Source organism: Hyaena hyaena, unplaced genomic scaffold (genome assembly GCF_003009895.1).
Source record: "Hyaena hyaena isolate Hyena2069 unplaced genomic scaffold, ASM300989v1 scaffold_34, whole genome shotgun sequence".
Taxonomy (NCBI): domain Eukaryota; kingdom Metazoa; phylum Chordata; class Mammalia; order Carnivora; family Hyaenidae; genus Hyaena; species Hyaena hyaena.
Window position 1 is genome coordinate 4,714,216 of NW_024080665.1, and position 20,316 is coordinate 4,734,531.

The 20,316-nt window shown below is 36.4% G+C and overlaps 1 protein-coding gene across 6 annotated transcripts in view; it reads right to left on the reverse strand.

The window, feature by feature from the left end:
* NARS2 (asparaginyl-tRNA synthetase 2, mitochondrial) overlaps positions 1 to 20,316 on the reverse strand; it is a 130,045-nt gene that overhangs the window by 72,549 nt on the left and 37,180 nt on the right. Inside the window, exon 1 of one of the 6 annotated variants that reach the window (XM_039228762.1) lies at positions 9,082 to 9,409. The exons of the other annotated variants lie outside the window; for them this stretch is intronic. Within the exon in view, the coding sequence (XP_039084693.1) occupies positions 9,082 to 9,120 (39 nt within the window). The 5' untranslated portion in view covers positions 9,121 to 9,409. Of the gene's footprint in view, positions 1 to 9,081; positions 9,410 to 20,316 lie in introns of those variants that run through there. 6 annotated transcript variants of the gene reach the window in all.

Here is a 20,316-nt window from a genome sequence, read left to right on the forward strand (position 1 = left end):
AGAACTATATAATCTCTTAAAATTCTGACCTATGTTTGAGATTTGATTTTCTCAAGGGAACAGCCTCTAGAACATGTGTTGTCCTATTATTAAAGTTTTAATAATAATGCTTTTAATGCAGATTTGTAAACACAACATAAACTTTTATATACATTATTTCGTTTAATTTCCACCACAACTCACAGAGGTAAAAGGAGCAGAACCTTATCTTTAAAAGTGTTGGGAGCAACTGGGGCACCTGGGGTGGCTCAGTCGGTTAAGCATCCGACTCTTGGTTTTGGCTCAGGTCATGATCTGATGTTTCATGGATTTGAGCCCCACGTTGGGCTCTATGTGGACAGGGCAGAGCCGGCTTGAGATTCTCTCTCTCTTCCTCCCTCTCTGCTCCCCCCACAACTTGTGCTGCCTCTGTCTCTCTCAAAATAAATAAATAAACTTTAAAAAATATATTTAAAAGATATTGGGAGCAATTAGATTTAAAGATCTTTAAAAAATTTACAAAATAGGGTGCTCATTCTATTTGAAACAGGTAGGAAACAAGCCAGGCAATATTTACAACAAGCTAAAAAAAATTCTTTGCAGGTCAAACATAACTTAAATAGTATAAATTTAAGAAAGCTTCTGGATCCAGATATGAATATTTATACTCACTTTTTTGGAAGAAAATTAATTTACTTTTCCTTATACCTCAAATTGCTCATTTGTTTGAAAGTGTTTTGATGTAACAGTGAAGTTACTATAAAAGCAACAAAGCCTATTTTATTTCATTTTAAGTTTATTTATTTATATTTTGAGAGAGAGAGTGCACAAGCAGAGAAGGGGCAGAGAGAGAGAGTGGAAGAGAGAGAATCCAAGCAGGCTCTATGGTTGGTGGAAGCCCCACACGGGGCTTGACCTTAGGACCATGGGATCACCTAACTGAGCCATCCAAATGGCTGCAAAAAAAGCCAATTTTAAATACGAATAGAGAATGTGAGACTCCTTTTAAGAGACTTAGTATCAAATACTGAATTACAGCAATACATAAAACGAAGGCCTCTTGTGCCTTGGTGGCTCAGTTGGCTCAGCATCTGACTCTTGATCTCGACCCTGGTCTTGATCTTACGGTTATGAGATGGAGCTCAGCACTGAGCTCCGTGCTGTGCACGAAGCCTACTGGAAAGGAAAGGAAAAGGAAAGGAAAGGAAAAGAAAGGAAAAGAAAAAAAAAAGAAAAGAAAAAAAAGAAAAGAAGGCACCTTATTTAATTCCATTGGTTCTAAAAATATTGCCTATCATATATAGGCATCTATGTGTATGAATGAGAAATCTAGTGTAAAAATGACCAATTAAAAACCATTCATTTATTTTGTAATTGCCTGTTATTTTTCAGACTTACTTTGAAACAGGTCCTAAATGTCCTATCACTGCTTTTATTTTATTTTTTTAAATATTTATTTATCTGGGGAGGGGAGGGGCAGACAGAGAGAGGAAGAGAGAGAATCCTAAGCAGACTCTGGTCTGTCAGCATGAAGCCCAACCATGAACTGTGAGATCATGACTTGTGCCAAAATAAAAAATCAGACACTTAACCAAGTGAGCCACCCAGGCATTCCCTATCACTGCTTTTAAAATCCATATTCAGGGGCACCTGGGTGGTTCAGTCAGTTAAGCGTCCAACTTCAGCTCAGATCATGATCTCACGGTTCGTGGGTTCAAGCCCCGCCTCGGGCTCTGTGCTAATAGCCAGCTCAGAGCCTGGAGCCTGTTTCGGATTCTGTATCTCTCTCTCTCTCCCTCTCTCTGACCCTCCCCTGCTCACGCTGTCTCTCTCTCTCTCCTCTCTCTCTCGCTCAGAAATAAATAAAAAACATTAAAAATGAAAAAAAAATCCATATTCACTGGGATTCAGTGAATCCCATATTCACTAAAAGGATGTTGTTTCTAAGAACTTAAGTACTCAATACTAACATATTTGTCCTGACATGTGTTAGGATTTCAAAATAAATAATATATATTTCCTCATTTTTTACAAAGTAATTATGATTCAAATAAGGCCCAGCACATTTATAAGAATATTATATTTTGTCCTTCCTTTCACCTCTTTAGTCCATAATTTGTATTGGTATCTTACCTCAGCTTCTCCTAAAGTGATTTCTCTCCTTTTCTATACATAAAAAATGTCTAGTTTTTATGACTACATTTTAGTCTTTCACGTATTAGCATTTGTACAAAATGGAATCTGATCCTTTTGCATCTCTTTAATCCAACTTATTTATATAGGTAAAAAATGTCACTACTCAATTATGCCTTCCAATATCATATGTACTTACATACTGAAATTCATACTATGCTTTAAAAATTACTTCCTTTTTCTCCTATATGTTGTTTACACATTACATTGATTTTTTAAAACATCTGTATGAATTAAGTTATATTACCTATACGTTTTACTTCAGAATGTTAAAGAGACATTACAAAACATTTTAAAAAGGAATTACTGTGAGTGATATTGGCAAACATGGTAGGATGGGTACATCTGAAGGACTGTCCCTCCACAGAACAACTAAAAATAATGAGTAAAAACTGTCAGAACCAACTGTGGGAACTCTGGAAAATAGCCAAAGGTTTATAGCAACCAAACACATGCTGAATTAAGGGAGGGGAAATTTACAAGTGACAGACTGCACCCAACAACAGCAGACTGCACTTTTGTCTCAAGTACACATGGAATATTGTTGCGGATAGACCATATCCTAAGACATAAACTAAAAAAGAATAAAATCATACATTTTATCATACAAAGGAGTTCTCTCCTTTGGCCATAATGGAGTGAAACGAGAAATGTTCAATGGTGTGGAACATGAACAATTTGGTGGTTCCTTAAAAAGAATTACTATACAACCTACCAATTCTACTCCTACATATATACCTAAAAGAATTAAGGCCAGGTACTCAGAACACCTGGGTGGCTCAGTCGGTTAAGCGTCTTACTCTTGGTTTCAGCTCAGCGCATTATCTCACAGTTTGTGAGTTCGAGCCCTGTGTCAGGCTCTATGCTGAGAGCTTGGAGCCTGGAGCCTGTGTCAGATTCTGTGTCTCCCTCTTTCTGCCCTTCCCCCGCTGGCGCTCGCTTGCTCGCTCGTTCGCGCTCTCTCTCAAAAATAAATAAAATATTAAAAAAAAAGAAAAAAGAGCCCGGTATTCAAATACATACATGTACCTTAATCTTCATAACAGCACTATATGCTGTGGCCGAAGGTGGAAATAATTCAAATGTCCATTAACGGATAAATGAATAAACAAAATTAATATATGCAAACAATGGAATAATATTCGGCCATAAGATGAAATGAAATACTTATATACACATTAAAACATGGCTAACCTTGAACATGTTATGCTAAGTAAAAGACATAAAAGGACACATGTTGTATGATCCCATATATTAAGAAATGTCTAAAAGAGGTAAATCCATAGAGACTGGTGACAGGCAGGGGTCTGGAGTGGGGATGAGAAATGGGAATAGGGCAGTTTTCCTCTGGGGTAATGAAAATGTTTTGGAATGTGATACAGGTGGTGGTTGTACAACATGATAAATGCACTAAATGCCACAAAATGTAACCTTTAATAGTTAATTATATATTATATGAATTTCATGTCAATTTTTTAAAAAGCATATATAAACAAGTAACTATTGGATCTGACAGGGTCAAAAACTACTAACATAACACTGCAAATTTAAGATTTGTAATCTTAAATACTTGTTAGTACTGAAGAATAAAATATACCAATTATGCATCCAATTTTGTGACTTTGCCAGTGGGTAGAACTTCTTTAACAAGATCCAACAAATCCAAATCATAAAATGATATATGGACAATTTTTTTAATTAAAAAAGTTTTTATTTATTTTTGAAATTGAGAGGCAGAGAGAAAGAGCGACAGAGGATCCAAAGCAGGGTCTGCAGTGACAGCAGAGAGCCCAATGCTGGGCTCAAACTTAAAAACCATGAGATCATGACCTGAGCTGATATTGGACACTTAACCATTCGAATGAGCCACCTGGGCGCCCCGACAAATTTGACATTAGCATTGCGAATTCCTATTTAATAAAGAAAGTATATAGGCAAAGTCAGAAGAAGAATGCAGAGTAAGAAGTAAATATTTGCAGGGCATCTAGCTGGCTCAGTCAATAAATAAGGAGACTCTTGATCTCAGGATTGAGAGTTTGAGCCCCATGTTGGGTGTAGAGATTACTTAATAATAAAATCTTTTTAAAAGAGAATAAAATATTTTCAGCATCTAAAACTGACAAGTGATTAATGCACAGGATATATAAGGACCTCCTGCCAAGAAAACAAGAAAATGAGCTGCTTCCCAACTGGGCAAGAGATAATGAGGAGAGATTTACAAAAAGGAAAATTCAAATGGCTAAGATGAATGAGGAAACACTCAAATTCATTACAAATTAAAGAAATGCAAATGAAAATCAGGCATTTTAAGACAAATTCATTACATTTACAAGACTGGCAAAGATTAGAAAGTTGTTTAATGTCAAGTCTAGGTGTAGACTCAGGGTATGATAGGCAGATTTCTAAGATGCACCCTAAGATTCTCAGCCCCTCGTTTATTCAGTCAACCACTAAGGCAGGAACTGCCAAGAAGGGGTTTTGCAATTAAATTTCCAATCAGAGAGCACAGGCAGTAATTTCTCTGACATCTGCAGTAGCAACGCTTTCCTAGATATGTCTCCTGAGGCAAAGGAAATAAAAGCAAAAATAGGACTGCATCAAGATAAAAAGCTTCTGCACAGTGAAGGAAAAGCAAAACTAAAAGGCAACCTCCTGAATGAGAAAAAATATTTGCAAATGACTAACTGACAAAGGGTTAGTATCCAAAATATATAAAGGACTTATAAAGCTGAACACACAAAAACCAAATAGTACTCTAAAAAATGGGCAGAACACATGAATAGATATTTCTCCAAAGAAGACAGCCAGAGAGCCAACAGACACATGAAAAGATGTGCATTATTACTTATCACCAGGGAAATGGAAATCAAAACTATAATGATGTATCACCTCATATGTGTCAGAATGGCTGAAATAAAAAACACAAGATACAACAGGTGTTGGCAAGAATGTGGAGAAAGAGGTAACCCTCTCTTGCACTGTTGGTGGGAATGTAAACTGGTGCAGCTACTCTGGAATACTGTATGGAGGCTCCTCAAAAATTAAAAATAGACCTACCCTACGATCCAGTAATTGCACTGCTGCCTCCAAAATACAAAAAAACATGAATTCAAAGGGATACATGCACCCCTATGTTTACTGCAGCATTATTCACAATAGTCAAACTATGGAAGCAGCCCAAGGGTCTATTAATAGATGAAAGGACAAAGATGTGATAAGTATATATGTGTGTGTGTATACAGGAATTATTATAACAGTGGAATATTACTTAGCCATTAAAAAGAATGAAATCTTTTTTTATTTAAAAAAATTTTTTTTAATGTTTTATTTATTTCTAGGAGAGAGAGAGACAGCGTGAGCAGGGGAGGGTCAGAGAGAGAGGGAGTCACAGACTGAAACAAGCTCCAAGCTCTGAGCTGGCAGTCGGCACAGAGCCCAACGCAGGGCTCGAACCCACAAACCGCGAGATAATGACCGAAGTGAAAGTCGGAAGCTTAACCGACTAAGCCACCCAGGCGCCCCTAAAAAAGAATGAAATCTTGCTATCTGCCCATCATAGATAGAGTATAATGCTAAGTGAAATAAGTTAATCAGAAAAAGACAAATAACATGTGATCTTACTCATTAGCAGAATTTAAGAAACAAAACAAATGAGCAAAAGGAAAAAAGAGAACAAACTATAGAGAAAAGAACCATAGAGAACAAACTGAGAGCTACCAGAGGGGAGGAGGGTGGGAGGAGTATGGGTGAAATAGGGAATGGGTATTAAAGAATACACTTATTGTGATGAAATAAAGAAATGAGCAAAAAAGTTTAAAAAATAAAGTGAGACGATTCTTATTCATTCTGCCTTAGAGTTTATTAAAAGATCCAAAAACAGAAAAATAAAATAAAGTTCCAAGTCAGATGGCCTCAAGATGTGGAGGTTTTCTGGGTGTTCCCGACCTAATCATATGAGCCCTTTAAAAAGCAGAGTTTTCTACAGCTGGTTGCAAAAGGGGAAGTCAGGGATTTGAAGCAGAAGGATTCAACAAGCTGTCACTGGCTTTGAGACACAGAAGGTCACATGCAATATATTCCTGGATATATATTCCAGAGAAATTTTCATGCAAGTCCATTAGGGAATATAGAGAAGACCATTTATGCAGTACTTTTTTTCTGGGTTTAAGTTGGAACTGGAAACAACCCAAGAGTCCTTAACTAGAAGAATGAGTAAGTAAAATGTCGTAGAAAAATACCACTGAATATTCTGTACCAATGAGAAGCAACAAATAAATGTACCTAAAGGGACAGAATTTCAACAGAGTTAAATGGGAAAAAGTAGGACACAGAACAAGATACATGGCACATTATCATTAATGTAAACTCAAAGCACATACAAAAGATCACTCATATTTTATGAGGCTATATACATAGTAAAAGATGATATATCAACAATGTTAAAGTGATTACCTCCAAAAGAGAAGAAAAAAGAAAGGGAGAGGAGACTGGATGAAAGAGGAAAAAATAAAACAAGAAAGCGACTATGCTGAATTGTGTTTTGTCAGCTTGGCACTACTGTCCCCATCCAAACTAAGGACTATGTTTCCTAAACTTCCCTTTCCTGCTTGGTTCCAGGTTAGAGTAGGCCATCTACTGTTGGGGAGAAAAATGCAAAAGATTTGAGAGGAGAAAATAAAGCTGAAGTCATGACTCTCAGAAGACTGTGGCAGTCTGCCACAGTGACACATATACACCAAGGGGCTGGATGATCTCTAGTTTCTAGCTTGTCTTCCATACTACTGACCAATAGTAGCTCGAAGTGGTGCTGGTGGTTTAGATCAGATTACTACAGTTACTACAGAGTAGATTAGGTTAGATTAACTGCATTAATGGCTTCAAGTTTTCACACCTCTCTGTATTAGCACCCCTTAGGATATCACACACTAATTCTGACTTTGTTCATGTGATTCGTTCTGATTGATGGTATGGTAACAAAAATTGACAAAAATAGTGGCTGTGCAATTCCACATTCTTTCTTGGATGTATGCTACCAAACAAATCATGCCCTGATTAGCATGATGGAGAAATCTGAGAGACATGTGGGGTCATCTTAGATTGGCCAGTTTCCAGGCAAACCATCAGCTAACCAAGTCCAAATGAAATCAGTATCACTCAAATGACCTGTAGACTCATAGGAAAGAATAAATGCTTTTGTTACACAGTAATATGACACAAGTGCCTTGGGAAGACCAATAACGACAGTGTACCATGAATGAAAATTATGTTTAACTGAAATCTATATTGCTGTGATTGAAAGAGGGTGGCTCAGTTGGTCGGGTGTCTGACTCTTGATTTTGGCTCAGGTCATGGCCTCGTCATTCTTGGGATGGAACCCTGTGTCAGGCTCTGTGCTGACAGCCTGGAGCCTGCTTCGGATTCTCTCTCCCCGCTCTCTCTGACCCTCCTCCCCTTGAGTGCTCTCTCTCTCGCTCTCCCTCACTCACTCTCTCTCAAACTAAATAAACATTTAAAAAGAAAAAACAAGGGTGCATGGGTGGCTCAGTCAGTTAAGCATCTGACTTTGGCTCAGGTCATGAACTCATGGTATGTGAGTTCGAGCCCCATGTCGGGCTCTCTGCTGACAGCTCAAGAGCCTGGAGACTACTTCAGACTCTGTGTCCCCCTTTCTCTCTGCCCTTCCCCTGTTTGCACTGTCTCTCTCTCAAAAATAAATAAATAAACATAAAAAATAAAAAGAAAAAAAGAATACACATTCAGATACTTTTACAGAAACCACCACAGCCAATATGCACTAAACACAATGTGCCATGTATTGTGTTAAAGAGTTTACAAGCAACCCAATAAAGTACTAGTATTCCCATTTACAGAGGAGGTTATTAATTTAACTTGCCATTAATGCAATTCACACTATGAATCAAGGTGGTCTGGCCAGAATCTCTTATCTTAACCAAAATGTGATAGTGCCAGACAGTATTTTCAGGATTCACAAGAAACAGCAATGGTTGATATTAGGGAAAGAAATCAGGTCACTGGGGAACAAAGGTGGGACAGAATTCTGTACTTTAATTTTTTTCTTTTTCTGTACTTTTAAATTAGTACCTTTGAACCACCAACTATATTACCTATTCAAAAAATACATTTAGGTGCACTTGGGTGGCTCAGTTTGACTCTTGATATCAGCTCAGATTATGATCCCACATTGGGCTCAGCCTGAGTATGGATCCTACTTGGGATTCTCTCTCTCTGTCTCTCTCTGTCTCTCTGTCTGTCTCTCTCTCTCTCCCCCTTGCCCCAGTCACTTATGCTCTTTTTTTTTTTTTAAATGGTTTTTTTTTTTTTTAATGTTTTATTTATTTCTAGGAGAGAGAAAGAGAGACAGCGTGAGCAGGGGAGGGTCAGAGAGAGAGGGAGTCACAGACTGAAACAGGCTCCAGGCTCTGAGCTGGCAGTCAGCACAGAGCCCGACACGGGGCTCGAACCCACGAACCGCGAGATCATGACCCGAGCGAAAGTCGGACGCTTAACCAACTACACCACCCGGGCGCCCCTCACTTATGCTCTCTCTTAAAAAAGAAAAAAAAAAGACACAACCCGAAAAACAAAAAACCCCAAAATACATTTTAAATAATCTATATATTTTAAAGTAGGACTCTGAATTACTATTAGCAGGTTCTCACATGGTATATGGGCTTTATTCCCTGTGTATTTTTTTTGATAGTATCTTTTTCTGACACAAGCAGACTTCATTTATTATTAATGTTGTTGTTGTTTTAAAGTAAGCTCTATGCCCAATGTGGGACCTGAACTCATGACCCTGAGATCAAGAGCTGTATGCTCTACTGAATGAGCCAGCCAGGTGCCCCATTTCTTGTGTATTCTTTATCACATAAACATTAATGATTTTACCTTTTGTCCTATGGTGACATGGATTCCTTTGATCAGCATCAATAAAAAATTTAAAAAACAAGAACAAAGTGTGGAACAAAGTCAAATACCAAGAAGAATGTAGGTGGTTACACTGTACTACTTGTAATGAAAACACCGTTGGGGGAAGGCCAAGAGAAGAGAAGGCCAAATGATCACTGAGTTCTTTGAGTAGGGAATGAGTTTATACATCCTAGTATACTAAACACCTTAGCATAGTGCCAGAGACAAGTAATTGTTCCGTAAATGCTTGTTAACCAAGAGTGATGTCAAGTGTGCCCAGAGGGAGTCAGTCATCAGAAATCAGAAGAGTTAAAGTCTGTCGGAAAAAAAAAAAAGCAAGGTTAAGGGATTGATTGATTGTTGTTTTCTGCTCAGGTCATGATCTCATGGTTCATGGGTTTGAGCTCTGCATTGGGCTCTATGTTGACAGCACACAGGCTGCCTGAGATTCTCTCTCTCTCCCTCTTCCTCCTTGCCCCTCCCCAACTTGCACCCTCTCTCAAAATAAACATTAAAAAAGAGGGGAAAAATGCAGCAGCAAGGAAAGTACATAAAGCATATGTAGCACATTTAGCCATAAAAGCTTCTAACAAAGTGTCATGGCTTTGCTGATCTGAAAGATACGTTTAGTGCACTTTCAGTGGTATGTTTGTTTTCAAACATAGGTACTGATAAGCAAATAGTATTAAAGAGAGGAAGTATCTCTTATATTAACTTCTGTAACTATACTGCTTATAATTAATTCTGTTATTTCCTAGTAGACTTGGAAACAGATGTTTACTATGTCTTTTTTTAATGTCATCATCATTTAACACCTACAAGAATTTTTTTATTTTATTAATTTATTTTTTATCTATTTTTATTATTTTTTTTAAAATTTAAATCCAAGTTAGTTAACATACAGTGTAATAATGATTTCAGGAATAGCATTTAGTGATTCATCACTTACATGTAACACCCAGTGCTCATCCCAGTAAGTGCCCTCCTTCATGCTCCTTGCCCATTTAGCCCATCCCCCCACCCAACACCCCACCAGTCACCCTCAGTTTGTTCTCTATATTTAAGAATCTCTTGTGGCTTGTCTCTCTCTCTGTTTTTGTATTATTTTTGCTTCCTTTCCCTTATACTCATCTGTTTTGTTCTCAAATTCTACATGAGTGAAATCATATTTGTCTTTCTCTGACTTATTTCACTTAGCATAATGTACTCTAGTTCCATCTACATTGCTGCAAATGGCAAGATTGCATTCTTTTTGATCGCCAAGTAATACTCCATTGTGTGTAGATAAATATACACACACACACATTTTCTTTAGCCATTCATCTGTCAGACATTTGGACGCTTTCCGTACTTTGGCTATTGTCGATAGCACTGCTATAAACGCTGGGGTGCATGTGCCCCATCAAAGCACTCCTGTATCCTCTGGATGAATACCTAGCAATGCAATTGCTGGGTTGCAACTACAGGAATTTTTAGAAATATAAAGGTAAAAAATGTATTTTGAATATATGGTTGTATGTTTAAAGTGCTTAGAGAAAATTTTTCATTTTCTTCAGAGAAATAAATTATGTGCCTACTATGACTCCACCTTCCTCCTATCCACTCTGATTCACAAGCACATAATCTGTAGATATTCTTTATAATTAAATGCCATTTTTGGCTAGATATAAAAAGACATATGGTTGGGCACCCATGTGGCCCAGTTGGTTGGGTGTCAGGCTCTTGACTTCAGCTCAGGTCATGATCTCACGGTTTGTGGGTTTAAGCCCCACATAGGGCTCTGTGCTTGCAGTGTAGTGCCTACTTGGGATTCTCTCTCTCACTCCCTTTCTCTCTGCCCCTGCCCCACTCACACACACTCTAAATATGACATAAACTTTAAAACAAAGATATATTCTCTCTCCTGCCAACCTTACTCAACACCATTTTCCTAATTCTGACATCAAACAGGAAAATTTGGAGAAGATAATCTGATCAATTTCATCTTCTGCATGCTCATGGATGTGGCTCACTCAGTTCCAAAGAAGGTATTACCTCTATATACTCTCTTAGATACCTTTTACTCTCTAAACCAATCACCCCCACTCACTTCTGGGACAGCTTGTTTCCTTCTTTCTCCAAGCTTGCAAGTCTTAATATTACCCAATTTACATAAAGCACTAGGAGAATCATAAGTTTTAAAGTAAAAATTAAACATAATACTAAAAATCGCATGTTTTATTTATTTCTAAGCTTCTGAAGCAAAATATTGAGTTGGGTGACATTTGGTTGTTTATTTTCTATGCTTTTCCTGTATGTTTAAAATCACAAATCAATATTTACAGCTCTTAAAAATGTTCAGCATAACTGTATGATCCCCATAGATATCAATACTTCTCAACCTATTTTCTTCAAGCATACAATAAAGGTTTTTTTATTCAACTTCACCATTTTTGTTTTGCTTAATGATCAGTGTTCTGTAAGTTTTCATTAAAATTTATAGTATTTTACCTACATGATGCATTAGTCTTATGCTACCCTATGAATTACTATACTTTATGCAAGGGAAAATGAGTTCTAAGATCCAAAATAACCACCTTAAAAATAAATGTCCTAATCTCTGAATATTCTATTTCTGCTGCATCTTAAAAAAGAAAACAATGTAACTAAACTAAATGTAATTAAAGAAATAAAACAGAAATTACTTTATACACCACCAAAACACCATCATGCCAATATCATTAAGTATGAGGCAAGTAACAAGATACCAAGCATTCTTCCTGGTTTATGTTTAGGAATATTTTTCAAAATGAATGATTCTTCTGTAAAAACTTATTTCAATGTACAGTACTTTAAAGTGTATTTATATTCTTTTATATTTTATTATTTTTCCCAAATAAAATACTCATAGTTTGAAAGAAATATGTTCAAAGGGGGTTAAAAGTAAGTGAATTATGTACTATAATTTTAAGAATTATGGAAATTCTACTGATGTGCTGGAAATACTACAAATTACTACAACATTATTATCCCAAAATTCCTGGAGGGATAAACATATATTCACATCATATCATTTGCCACAATGTAAATAAAATTCTGCAAGTTATTTCTGGCTGACACAATGCTGTCAAATTGACCTAGTACCATTTACTTCAATGATGTGAGATGACAATCTTTATAGTATAGCTTAGGTCCATTTCTGAGCTTTAAGTTCTAGCACCGGTTTATTTATGCACAAATAACACTCTAATTTAGAAGCTTTATAGTATATTTTAATTGCTGGTTATTCCTCATTTTTTAACAATTTTTTATTTATTTTTTAAAAATTTTTGTTTAAATTCCAATTACTTAACATATAGTGTAAAGTGTAATATTAGTTTCAGGTGTACAACACAGTGATTCAACACTTCCCCACATCACTCAGAGCTCATCACAAGAGCACTCTTTAACCACCATCACCTATTTAACCCATCCCCCACTGACCTCTCCTTGGTAACTATCCGTTTGGTCTCTACAACCAAGAGTCTATTTCTTGGTTTGACACCCCCACTCTTTCTCCCTTTGCTTCTTTTTAAAGTCCACATATGAGTGAGATCATATGGTATTTGCCTTCTTCTGACTGACTTATTTCAGTTAGCATAGTACTCTCTAATTCTATCCACGTCGCTGTAAATGGCAAGATTTCATTCTTTTCTATGGCTGAGTAATATTCCTCTGTGTGTGTACATTTCTTTATTAATTTATCAACTGATGAACATTTGGGCTGTTTCCATAATTTGGCTATAGTAAATAATGCTGCTATAAACATCAGGGTATGTATCTCTCTTTGAATTAGTATGTTTGTATTCGTATTCTTTGGGTAAATATCTAGTGATGTAATTGCTGGATTGTAAGGCAGTTCTATTTTTAACTTTTTGAGGAACCTCCATACTATTTTCCAGAGTAGCTGTACCAACTGGTATTCCCACCAACAGGATAAAAGGGTTCCCCTTTCTCTGAATCCTCACCAACACCTGTTGTTTCTTACATTGTTGACTTTCACCATTCTGACATTGTGAAGTGATATTTCATTGTAGGTCTGACTTACATTTCCCTGGCGATAAATGATATTGGCCATCTTTTCATGTATCTGCTGGCCATCTGGATGCCTTCTTTGGAGAAATGGCTGTTCATTTCTTCCGCCCATTTTTAACCAGGTTATTTGTTTTTTGAGTGTTGAGTTTGATAACTTCTTTATAGATTTTGGACACAAACCCTTTACTGGATATGTCATTTGCAAATATCTTCTTCCATTCCATAGGCTGCTTTTTAGTTTTACTGATTATTTCCTTCACTGTGCAGAAGCTTTTTATCTTGATGTAGTCCCAATAGTTTAATTTTGTTTCCCTTACCTCAGGAGACTTATCTAGAAAGAAATTGCTACAGCCCACTATTTTTGATCACTGTATTCTTTAGAATTAACATGAATGAAGCCCTTTCCACGTCTCTCAGTTGAGAAATAAATTTGTGTCTCAGCTCAAATACAGGTATCTCCCATATTTCCAGGCCCTACTTCCTTCAATTCAATCTTCAACTGAAAAATATTTACAGAGTGACTCCTATATGCCCAGCCGTAGATTAAATGTAGGGACATAATAATGAAATAAGAGACAAGGTCCCCAAAGAACTCCAGTTATTTTCAATTTCAAGGGTTAACACTATGAAACAACAGTTATTTATTTATTTATTTAATGTTTGTATTTATTTCTGAGAGAGAGAGAGATAGTGTGATCAAGGGAGGGTCAGAAAGAGAGGGAGATACAGAATCTGAAGCAGGCTCCAAACTCTGAGCTAGCTGTCAGCACAGAGCCCGAAGCTGGGCTTGAAACCATGAACCGTGAGATCATGACCTGAGCTGAAGTCAGACGCTCAACTGACTGAGCCACCCAGATGCCCCAAAACAACAGTTATTTAATATGAAGCATTGATATTGAGTTTTGTCAATTTATGAATATGTCTCGAGAAGATTATATCAGCAAAGTCTTAATTTCCTGACTCCTTCATCAATGAATCTAGCACCCCAAAGGAACTTACAGAACTTTCCCCAAGTTTTTTATTCCTTTAAGTATTCAAAGTCCAATAAAAACTGGCTCCCAGACTGCTGGAAAAACTAACTGCTATTCATTTTTATGGCTGAGGGTGGGGGTAAACAAATCATGTGATCCACAGAAAATGCCCCACAAGCAGTGTCTTGAGCAAGGATGCTGAAAAGCCAGTCAGTACCACTGCACACGTATTAGAATGGCCAAAATCCAGAACAGTGACAACACCAAATGCTAGTGAAGATATAGAGCAATAGGAACTCTCATTCATTGCTGGTAGGAATGCAAAACGAGACAGCCACTGTAGAAGACGGTTTGGTGGTTTCTTAGAAAACTAAATATACTCTTGAGCAATCACATTGCTTGATATTTGCTCAAAGGAATTGAAAATTTTTATCAAAACCTGCACACATATTTATAGCAGCTTTATTTACAACTGCCAAAACTTGGAAGCAACCAATATGTATGTCCTTGAGGAGGTGAATGGATACACTGTGGCATATCCAGATAATAGAATATTATTCAGCTAAAAAGAAATGAACTATCAGGCCATGAAAAGACATAGAGAAAATAAGTGCATATTATTAAGTGATAAAAAGCCAGTTTGAAAAGGCTATATAATATAGGATTCCAATTATAACACATTCTGGAAAAGGCAAAACCATGGAGATAGTAAAACAGATCAGTGGTTGCCAGTGGATAGGGTGGAGAGAGGGATGAATAGGTAGAACACAGGATTTTTAAAGCAGTGAAATTACTATGTATGATACTATAATGGTAGATACATGTCAACACAGAATGTTAGATCCAAACACAAAATATACAAAACAAAGAGCAAACCTAATGCAAACTAAGGCCTTTGGGTGATAATAATGTGTCAATACAGTAAACAACTTCACAACTGTACCATTCCGGTGGGAGATGTTGATATGGAGGAGGCTACGTATGTATGGGGCAGGAGTTTATGGGAAGTATTTGTGTCTTTGCTCAATCTCACTCTCAATCTGAAACTACTCTAAAAAGGAAAATCCATTTAAAAACAACTCAAGTCAGGGGCACCTGGGTGGCTCTGTCAGTTGAGCGGCCGACTTCGGCTCAGGTCATGATCTCACTGTTGGTGGGTTTGAGCCCCGCATCTGGCTCTGTGCTGACAGCAAGCTCAGAGCCTGGAGCCTGTTTCAGATTCTGTATCTCCGTCTCTCTCTGCCCCTCCCCCGCTCACGCTGCCTATTGCTCTCTCTCTCTCAGAAATAAATTAAAAAATTAAAAAAAAAAAACTCAAGTCAACATATAGACGGAGCTCTAAAATCAACATGTTGTATCCTTCATTTGACAAGAGAAATGGTCTCATTTCTATCAGTGTCAGCAAATGTAAACAAAAGAGAGATAAAGGACTCTTCACACAGAACACACACAGCACCAGGAAGCTGTGGAGGTTGTTTGTATTCCATACAGGGCATTATTTTGATCTTTACACTGGGTTGTTTATCACAAAGATAAGACTCAGAAATAGGAATGTATTTATTTTCTTTACAATTTGTAAATGTGCCCAAAGGTTTCAGAATTAGATAATAAAACCAATAATTAAATAAACAATGAGGAAGAGAAATGACTTAACTACCATCTCATTATTTAAGACATTCCTTATTTGGAACTTTTAAGCTTACTAAACTAGCAATAAGGAATATCATCTCACTTGATATAAAAAAAATTTAATTTGTGAATATATTAAAACTTTAGAGAAGACAGTTTTTGATGCTGGGGTTGCACAGTTTAATGCAATAAAAAATTGGTAATAATTTACTTATGAAGCAAAAATACCATGTTTCTAAGTAAAAGTATTTGCTGAAATAATAGTAAAAAGCCACTAATGTTTTTTCTCTAACTTTTCTATTGCAACATACAACACACATACAGAAAAGTACAGAAAATATACAGCTCAATGATGTATCACAAAATGCATGCTTCAAGACTATTACCCAGAACACAAAATACAACAGTAAAAACATGACAAAACTCTAGTTAATCCTGCTTCCAATAACTTATCTTTAAAAAAAAATTTTTTTTAAATGTTTATTTTTGAGAAGGAGAGAGACAGGTGTGAGCAGGGTACAGAGAGAGGGAGACACAGAATCGGAAGCAGGCTCCAGGCTGTGCACTGCCAGCACAGAACCAGACACAGGGTATGAATGCATGAACTGTGAGTTCATGACTTGAGCCAAAGTCAGATGCTTAACTGACCAAGCCACCCAGGCACCCCCCAATAACTCATTTTTCCTTTCAAATTGTTAACCTAACCACCAAAATCTTATATTACTTTTTAAAGAAGAACAAACTAAGTCAGCACAAAGGAGGAAATAACAAAGATCAGGGTGGAAATCAATGAAATAGAAACTAAAAAGACAATAAGACTAAGAGCTGCTTTTTGAAAAGAAAAACAAAATAGGCAAACCATTAGCTAAACTTACCAAGAAAAAAAGAGGATTCAATAAATAAAATTATAAATGAAAGAGGAGATATTACAACTTATAACACATAAATACAAAGGGTTATGAGATTACTATGAATAACTATATGCCCCCACAATTGAACAACCTAGAAGAAACAGATAAAGTCCTAGAAACATACACCTACCATAAAGAAAAGTAATCAAAAGCCTTCCAACAAAAAAAGTTCAGGACGAGAGAGTTTCACTGGTGTCTTCTAACACATTTAAAGAAGAACTAATAACAATCCATCTCAAACTCATCCAAAAAATGAGAAGGAATACTTCCAAACTCGTTTTACAAGGGTAGCATTACCGTAATAATGCCAAAGTCAGGCAAAGACACTAGAAGAAAATAAAAGGCCAATATTCCTGATGAACATGGATACAAAACACTTAAAATATTAGCAAACCAAATTCAAGAATACATTAAAAGACCATACATGATGTACAAGTGGATTTACCCCAGGAATGCAAAGATGGTTTAATATCCATAAATCCATCAATGTGATATATAACTTGAACAAAATGAAGGATAAAAATCATATGATTATCTCAACTGATGCAGAAAAAGCACTTGATAAAATTCATCATTCTTTCATGATAAAAACTCTCAATAACTTGGGCATAGAAGGAATGTACTCAACACAAGGCCATCTATGACAAGCCCACAGCTAACATCATACTCAATAATGAAATGTGGAAAGCCTTTCCTCTAAGATCAGGAAAAATACAAGGATGCTCACTCTCATCACTGTTCTTTTATTTACTTTTTTCATCACTTTTAAACAACATAGTACTGGAAATTCTAGCCATGGCAATTAGGAACAAAAAAAAGAAAAGGAAAAAAGAAAAAAAGACATCCAAATTGGAAACGAAGAAGTAAAACTGTTACTATTTGCATATGACATGAGGTATTCTATAAGTAAAATCTTAAAAACTCCACAAGAAAACTGTTAGAATAAATACATTCAGTAAGATTATAGGATAGAAAATCAATACACAAACATATGCTGCATTCAACAATGAACTACTAGAAAGAGAAATAAAGAAAATAATCCCATTTACAGTTACAACAACAAACACCCAGGAAAACTAAGACACTGATGAAAGAAGCTGAAGAAGACACAGATAAAAGATATTCCATGCTTATGAATCAGAAGAATTAATATTGTTAAAATGTCCATACTCCCTAAAGTGATCTACAGATTCAATGCAATCTCTATCAAAATTCCAATGGCATTTTTTACAGAAATAGAAAAAATAATCCCAACATTTGTATAGAACCACAGAAGACTCTGAACAGCCAAAGCAAACTTGAGAAAGAAAAGCAAAGCTGGAGGGATCACACTTCTTGATTTCCAACTATATTACAAAGCTATCAAAACAGCGTGCTATTGGCATAAAAACAGATGCATAAATGGAACAGAATAGAGTCCAGAAATAAATGGTCAATTAATTTATAACAAAGGAACCAAAAACATACAATGGGAAAAGGGTAGTCTCTCCAATAAAATGCACATGGAATTTATGTTTGCTGGTCAGAATGTCAACTGGCAAAGCCACTACACAAAACAATATGGAGGTTCCTCAAGAAATTAAAATTTTTTTTTTAAATGTTTTATTTATTTCTAGGAGAGAGAGAGACAGCGTGAGCAGGGGAGGGTCAGAGAGAGAGGGAGACACAGACTGAAACAGGCTCCAGACTCTAAGCTGGCAGTCAGCACAGAGCCCGACGCGGGGCTCGAACCCACGAACAGCGAGATCATGACCTAAGCGAAAGTCGGACGCTTAACCGACTAAGCCACCCAGGCGCCCCTCCTCAAGAAATTTAAAATAGAACTACCATATGATACAACTATCCTGCTTCTGAGTCTATATCCAAAGAATATGAAATCATTATCTCAAAGAGTATCCCCATGTTCATAACAGCATTACTCACAATAGCCAAGGTCTGGAAATAAGTGTCTGTCAACAGATGGATGGTTGTAAGATGTATAGATATGAGATGTCAGAAATTTGTGAGATGTGTTTATACACATATATACATACTCATGCACACACATACAAAGGAATATTATTGAGTCTTAAAAAAAAAAAAAAGAAGGAAATCCCATGATTTACAAAAACATGGACGAAACTGGAAGGTAACATGTTAAGGGAAAACCAGACAAAGACAAATACTTCATGGCATCCCTTAAATGTGGAATCTTAAAGACAACAACATCAACAACAACAAAACCCCAAAAAACCAAACTCATAGCAACAGAGAGTACGGAAGTGTTGGTTAGCCAGTGAGGAAAATAGGGAAAGGATGGTAAAAGGGTACAAATTTTCAGTTATAAGGTAAATAAAGGTCTGAGGATCTAATGTCTGATATGATGACTACAGTTGATAACACTGTATTATATAACTGAAATTTGCAGAGAGAAAAGAATTTAAATGTCCTCTCCACCAAAAAAGGTAAACAGGTAAAGCAATACATGTGCTAATAAACTTTATGGGGGGAATCCTTTCCCAGTGTGTAACTTTATCAAATCATCATTTGCACTTTATAATATCTTGCAATTTTAGTTGTCAATTATACTTCAGTAAAGCTGAGAAAAAAATTTTATATCACTTTTCTGTTTCTGACTTACTATAAAAGCAATCATATAGTATGCTGGACTTCATTCACTCAGAAGTGTACTTAAGAGACTTATCCATGTTGTTGTGTGTTTTGCTGAAATTCATTAACTTTTATTGTTGTAGGGTATGCCAGTCTCTAATTTTTGACAATTTATCTATTCTGCTGTTAATAGACATTTGAACTGTTCCCACTTGAAACTAATATGAATAATGTTGTTATGTACATTTTTTAATATCTAGTGATACGCATTTATATGTATAGAGAATTGTTGAGAATGCCTATCTTTGACATTAGTAGATTACGCCAAACTGTTTTCCAAGTGGTTATACCAAAGCCCTTTGCCACCAGCTGTATACGAGATTTCACACTGTATTGTATCAAAGTAGTGATGATTCTCAATGGGTAGAATGTGGTTATGTGGGGTTTCCCAAGATCCTTTCAGAAAGCTCATGAGATCAAAACTATTGCCATGATAATGGTAATGACTTTTTTGTCTTTGCCACTCTGTTGATATTTGCACTGATGGTATAGTAATTGGATAATACCACTGGTATCTCATTCAAATCATGGTGAGGGCACCAAACTATAATAGTAGTCCTTGTATTCTTCACCACCTGCATTCACAATGAAAAAACCAAAGCAAAACCTAGTTTTATTTAAGAATGTCTTTGATGGGGGTGCCTGGGTGGCTCAGTTGATGAAGCATCCGACTCTAGATTTTGACTCAGGTGACTATCTCACGGTTCGTGAGTTTGAGCCCCAAATCAGGCTCTGAGCTGGCAAAGTGGAGCCTACTTGGGATTTTCTCTCTCTCTCCCTCTCTCTGCACCTCCCCAGCTTGCTCTCTCTCTTTCTCAAAGTAAATAAACTTTTAAAAATTTTTAAAAAAGAATGTCTTTGATAATGCTGTTTTATTTGTTAATTTTGTTAAACTTTGATCCTTAGTACAAGTCTTTTTAATAATTGGGGTGACAAATCAAGAAGTAGACATAAGACACTGAAGTGGGGCATACTGAAGTACAAATGTTGTCTTGGACAAA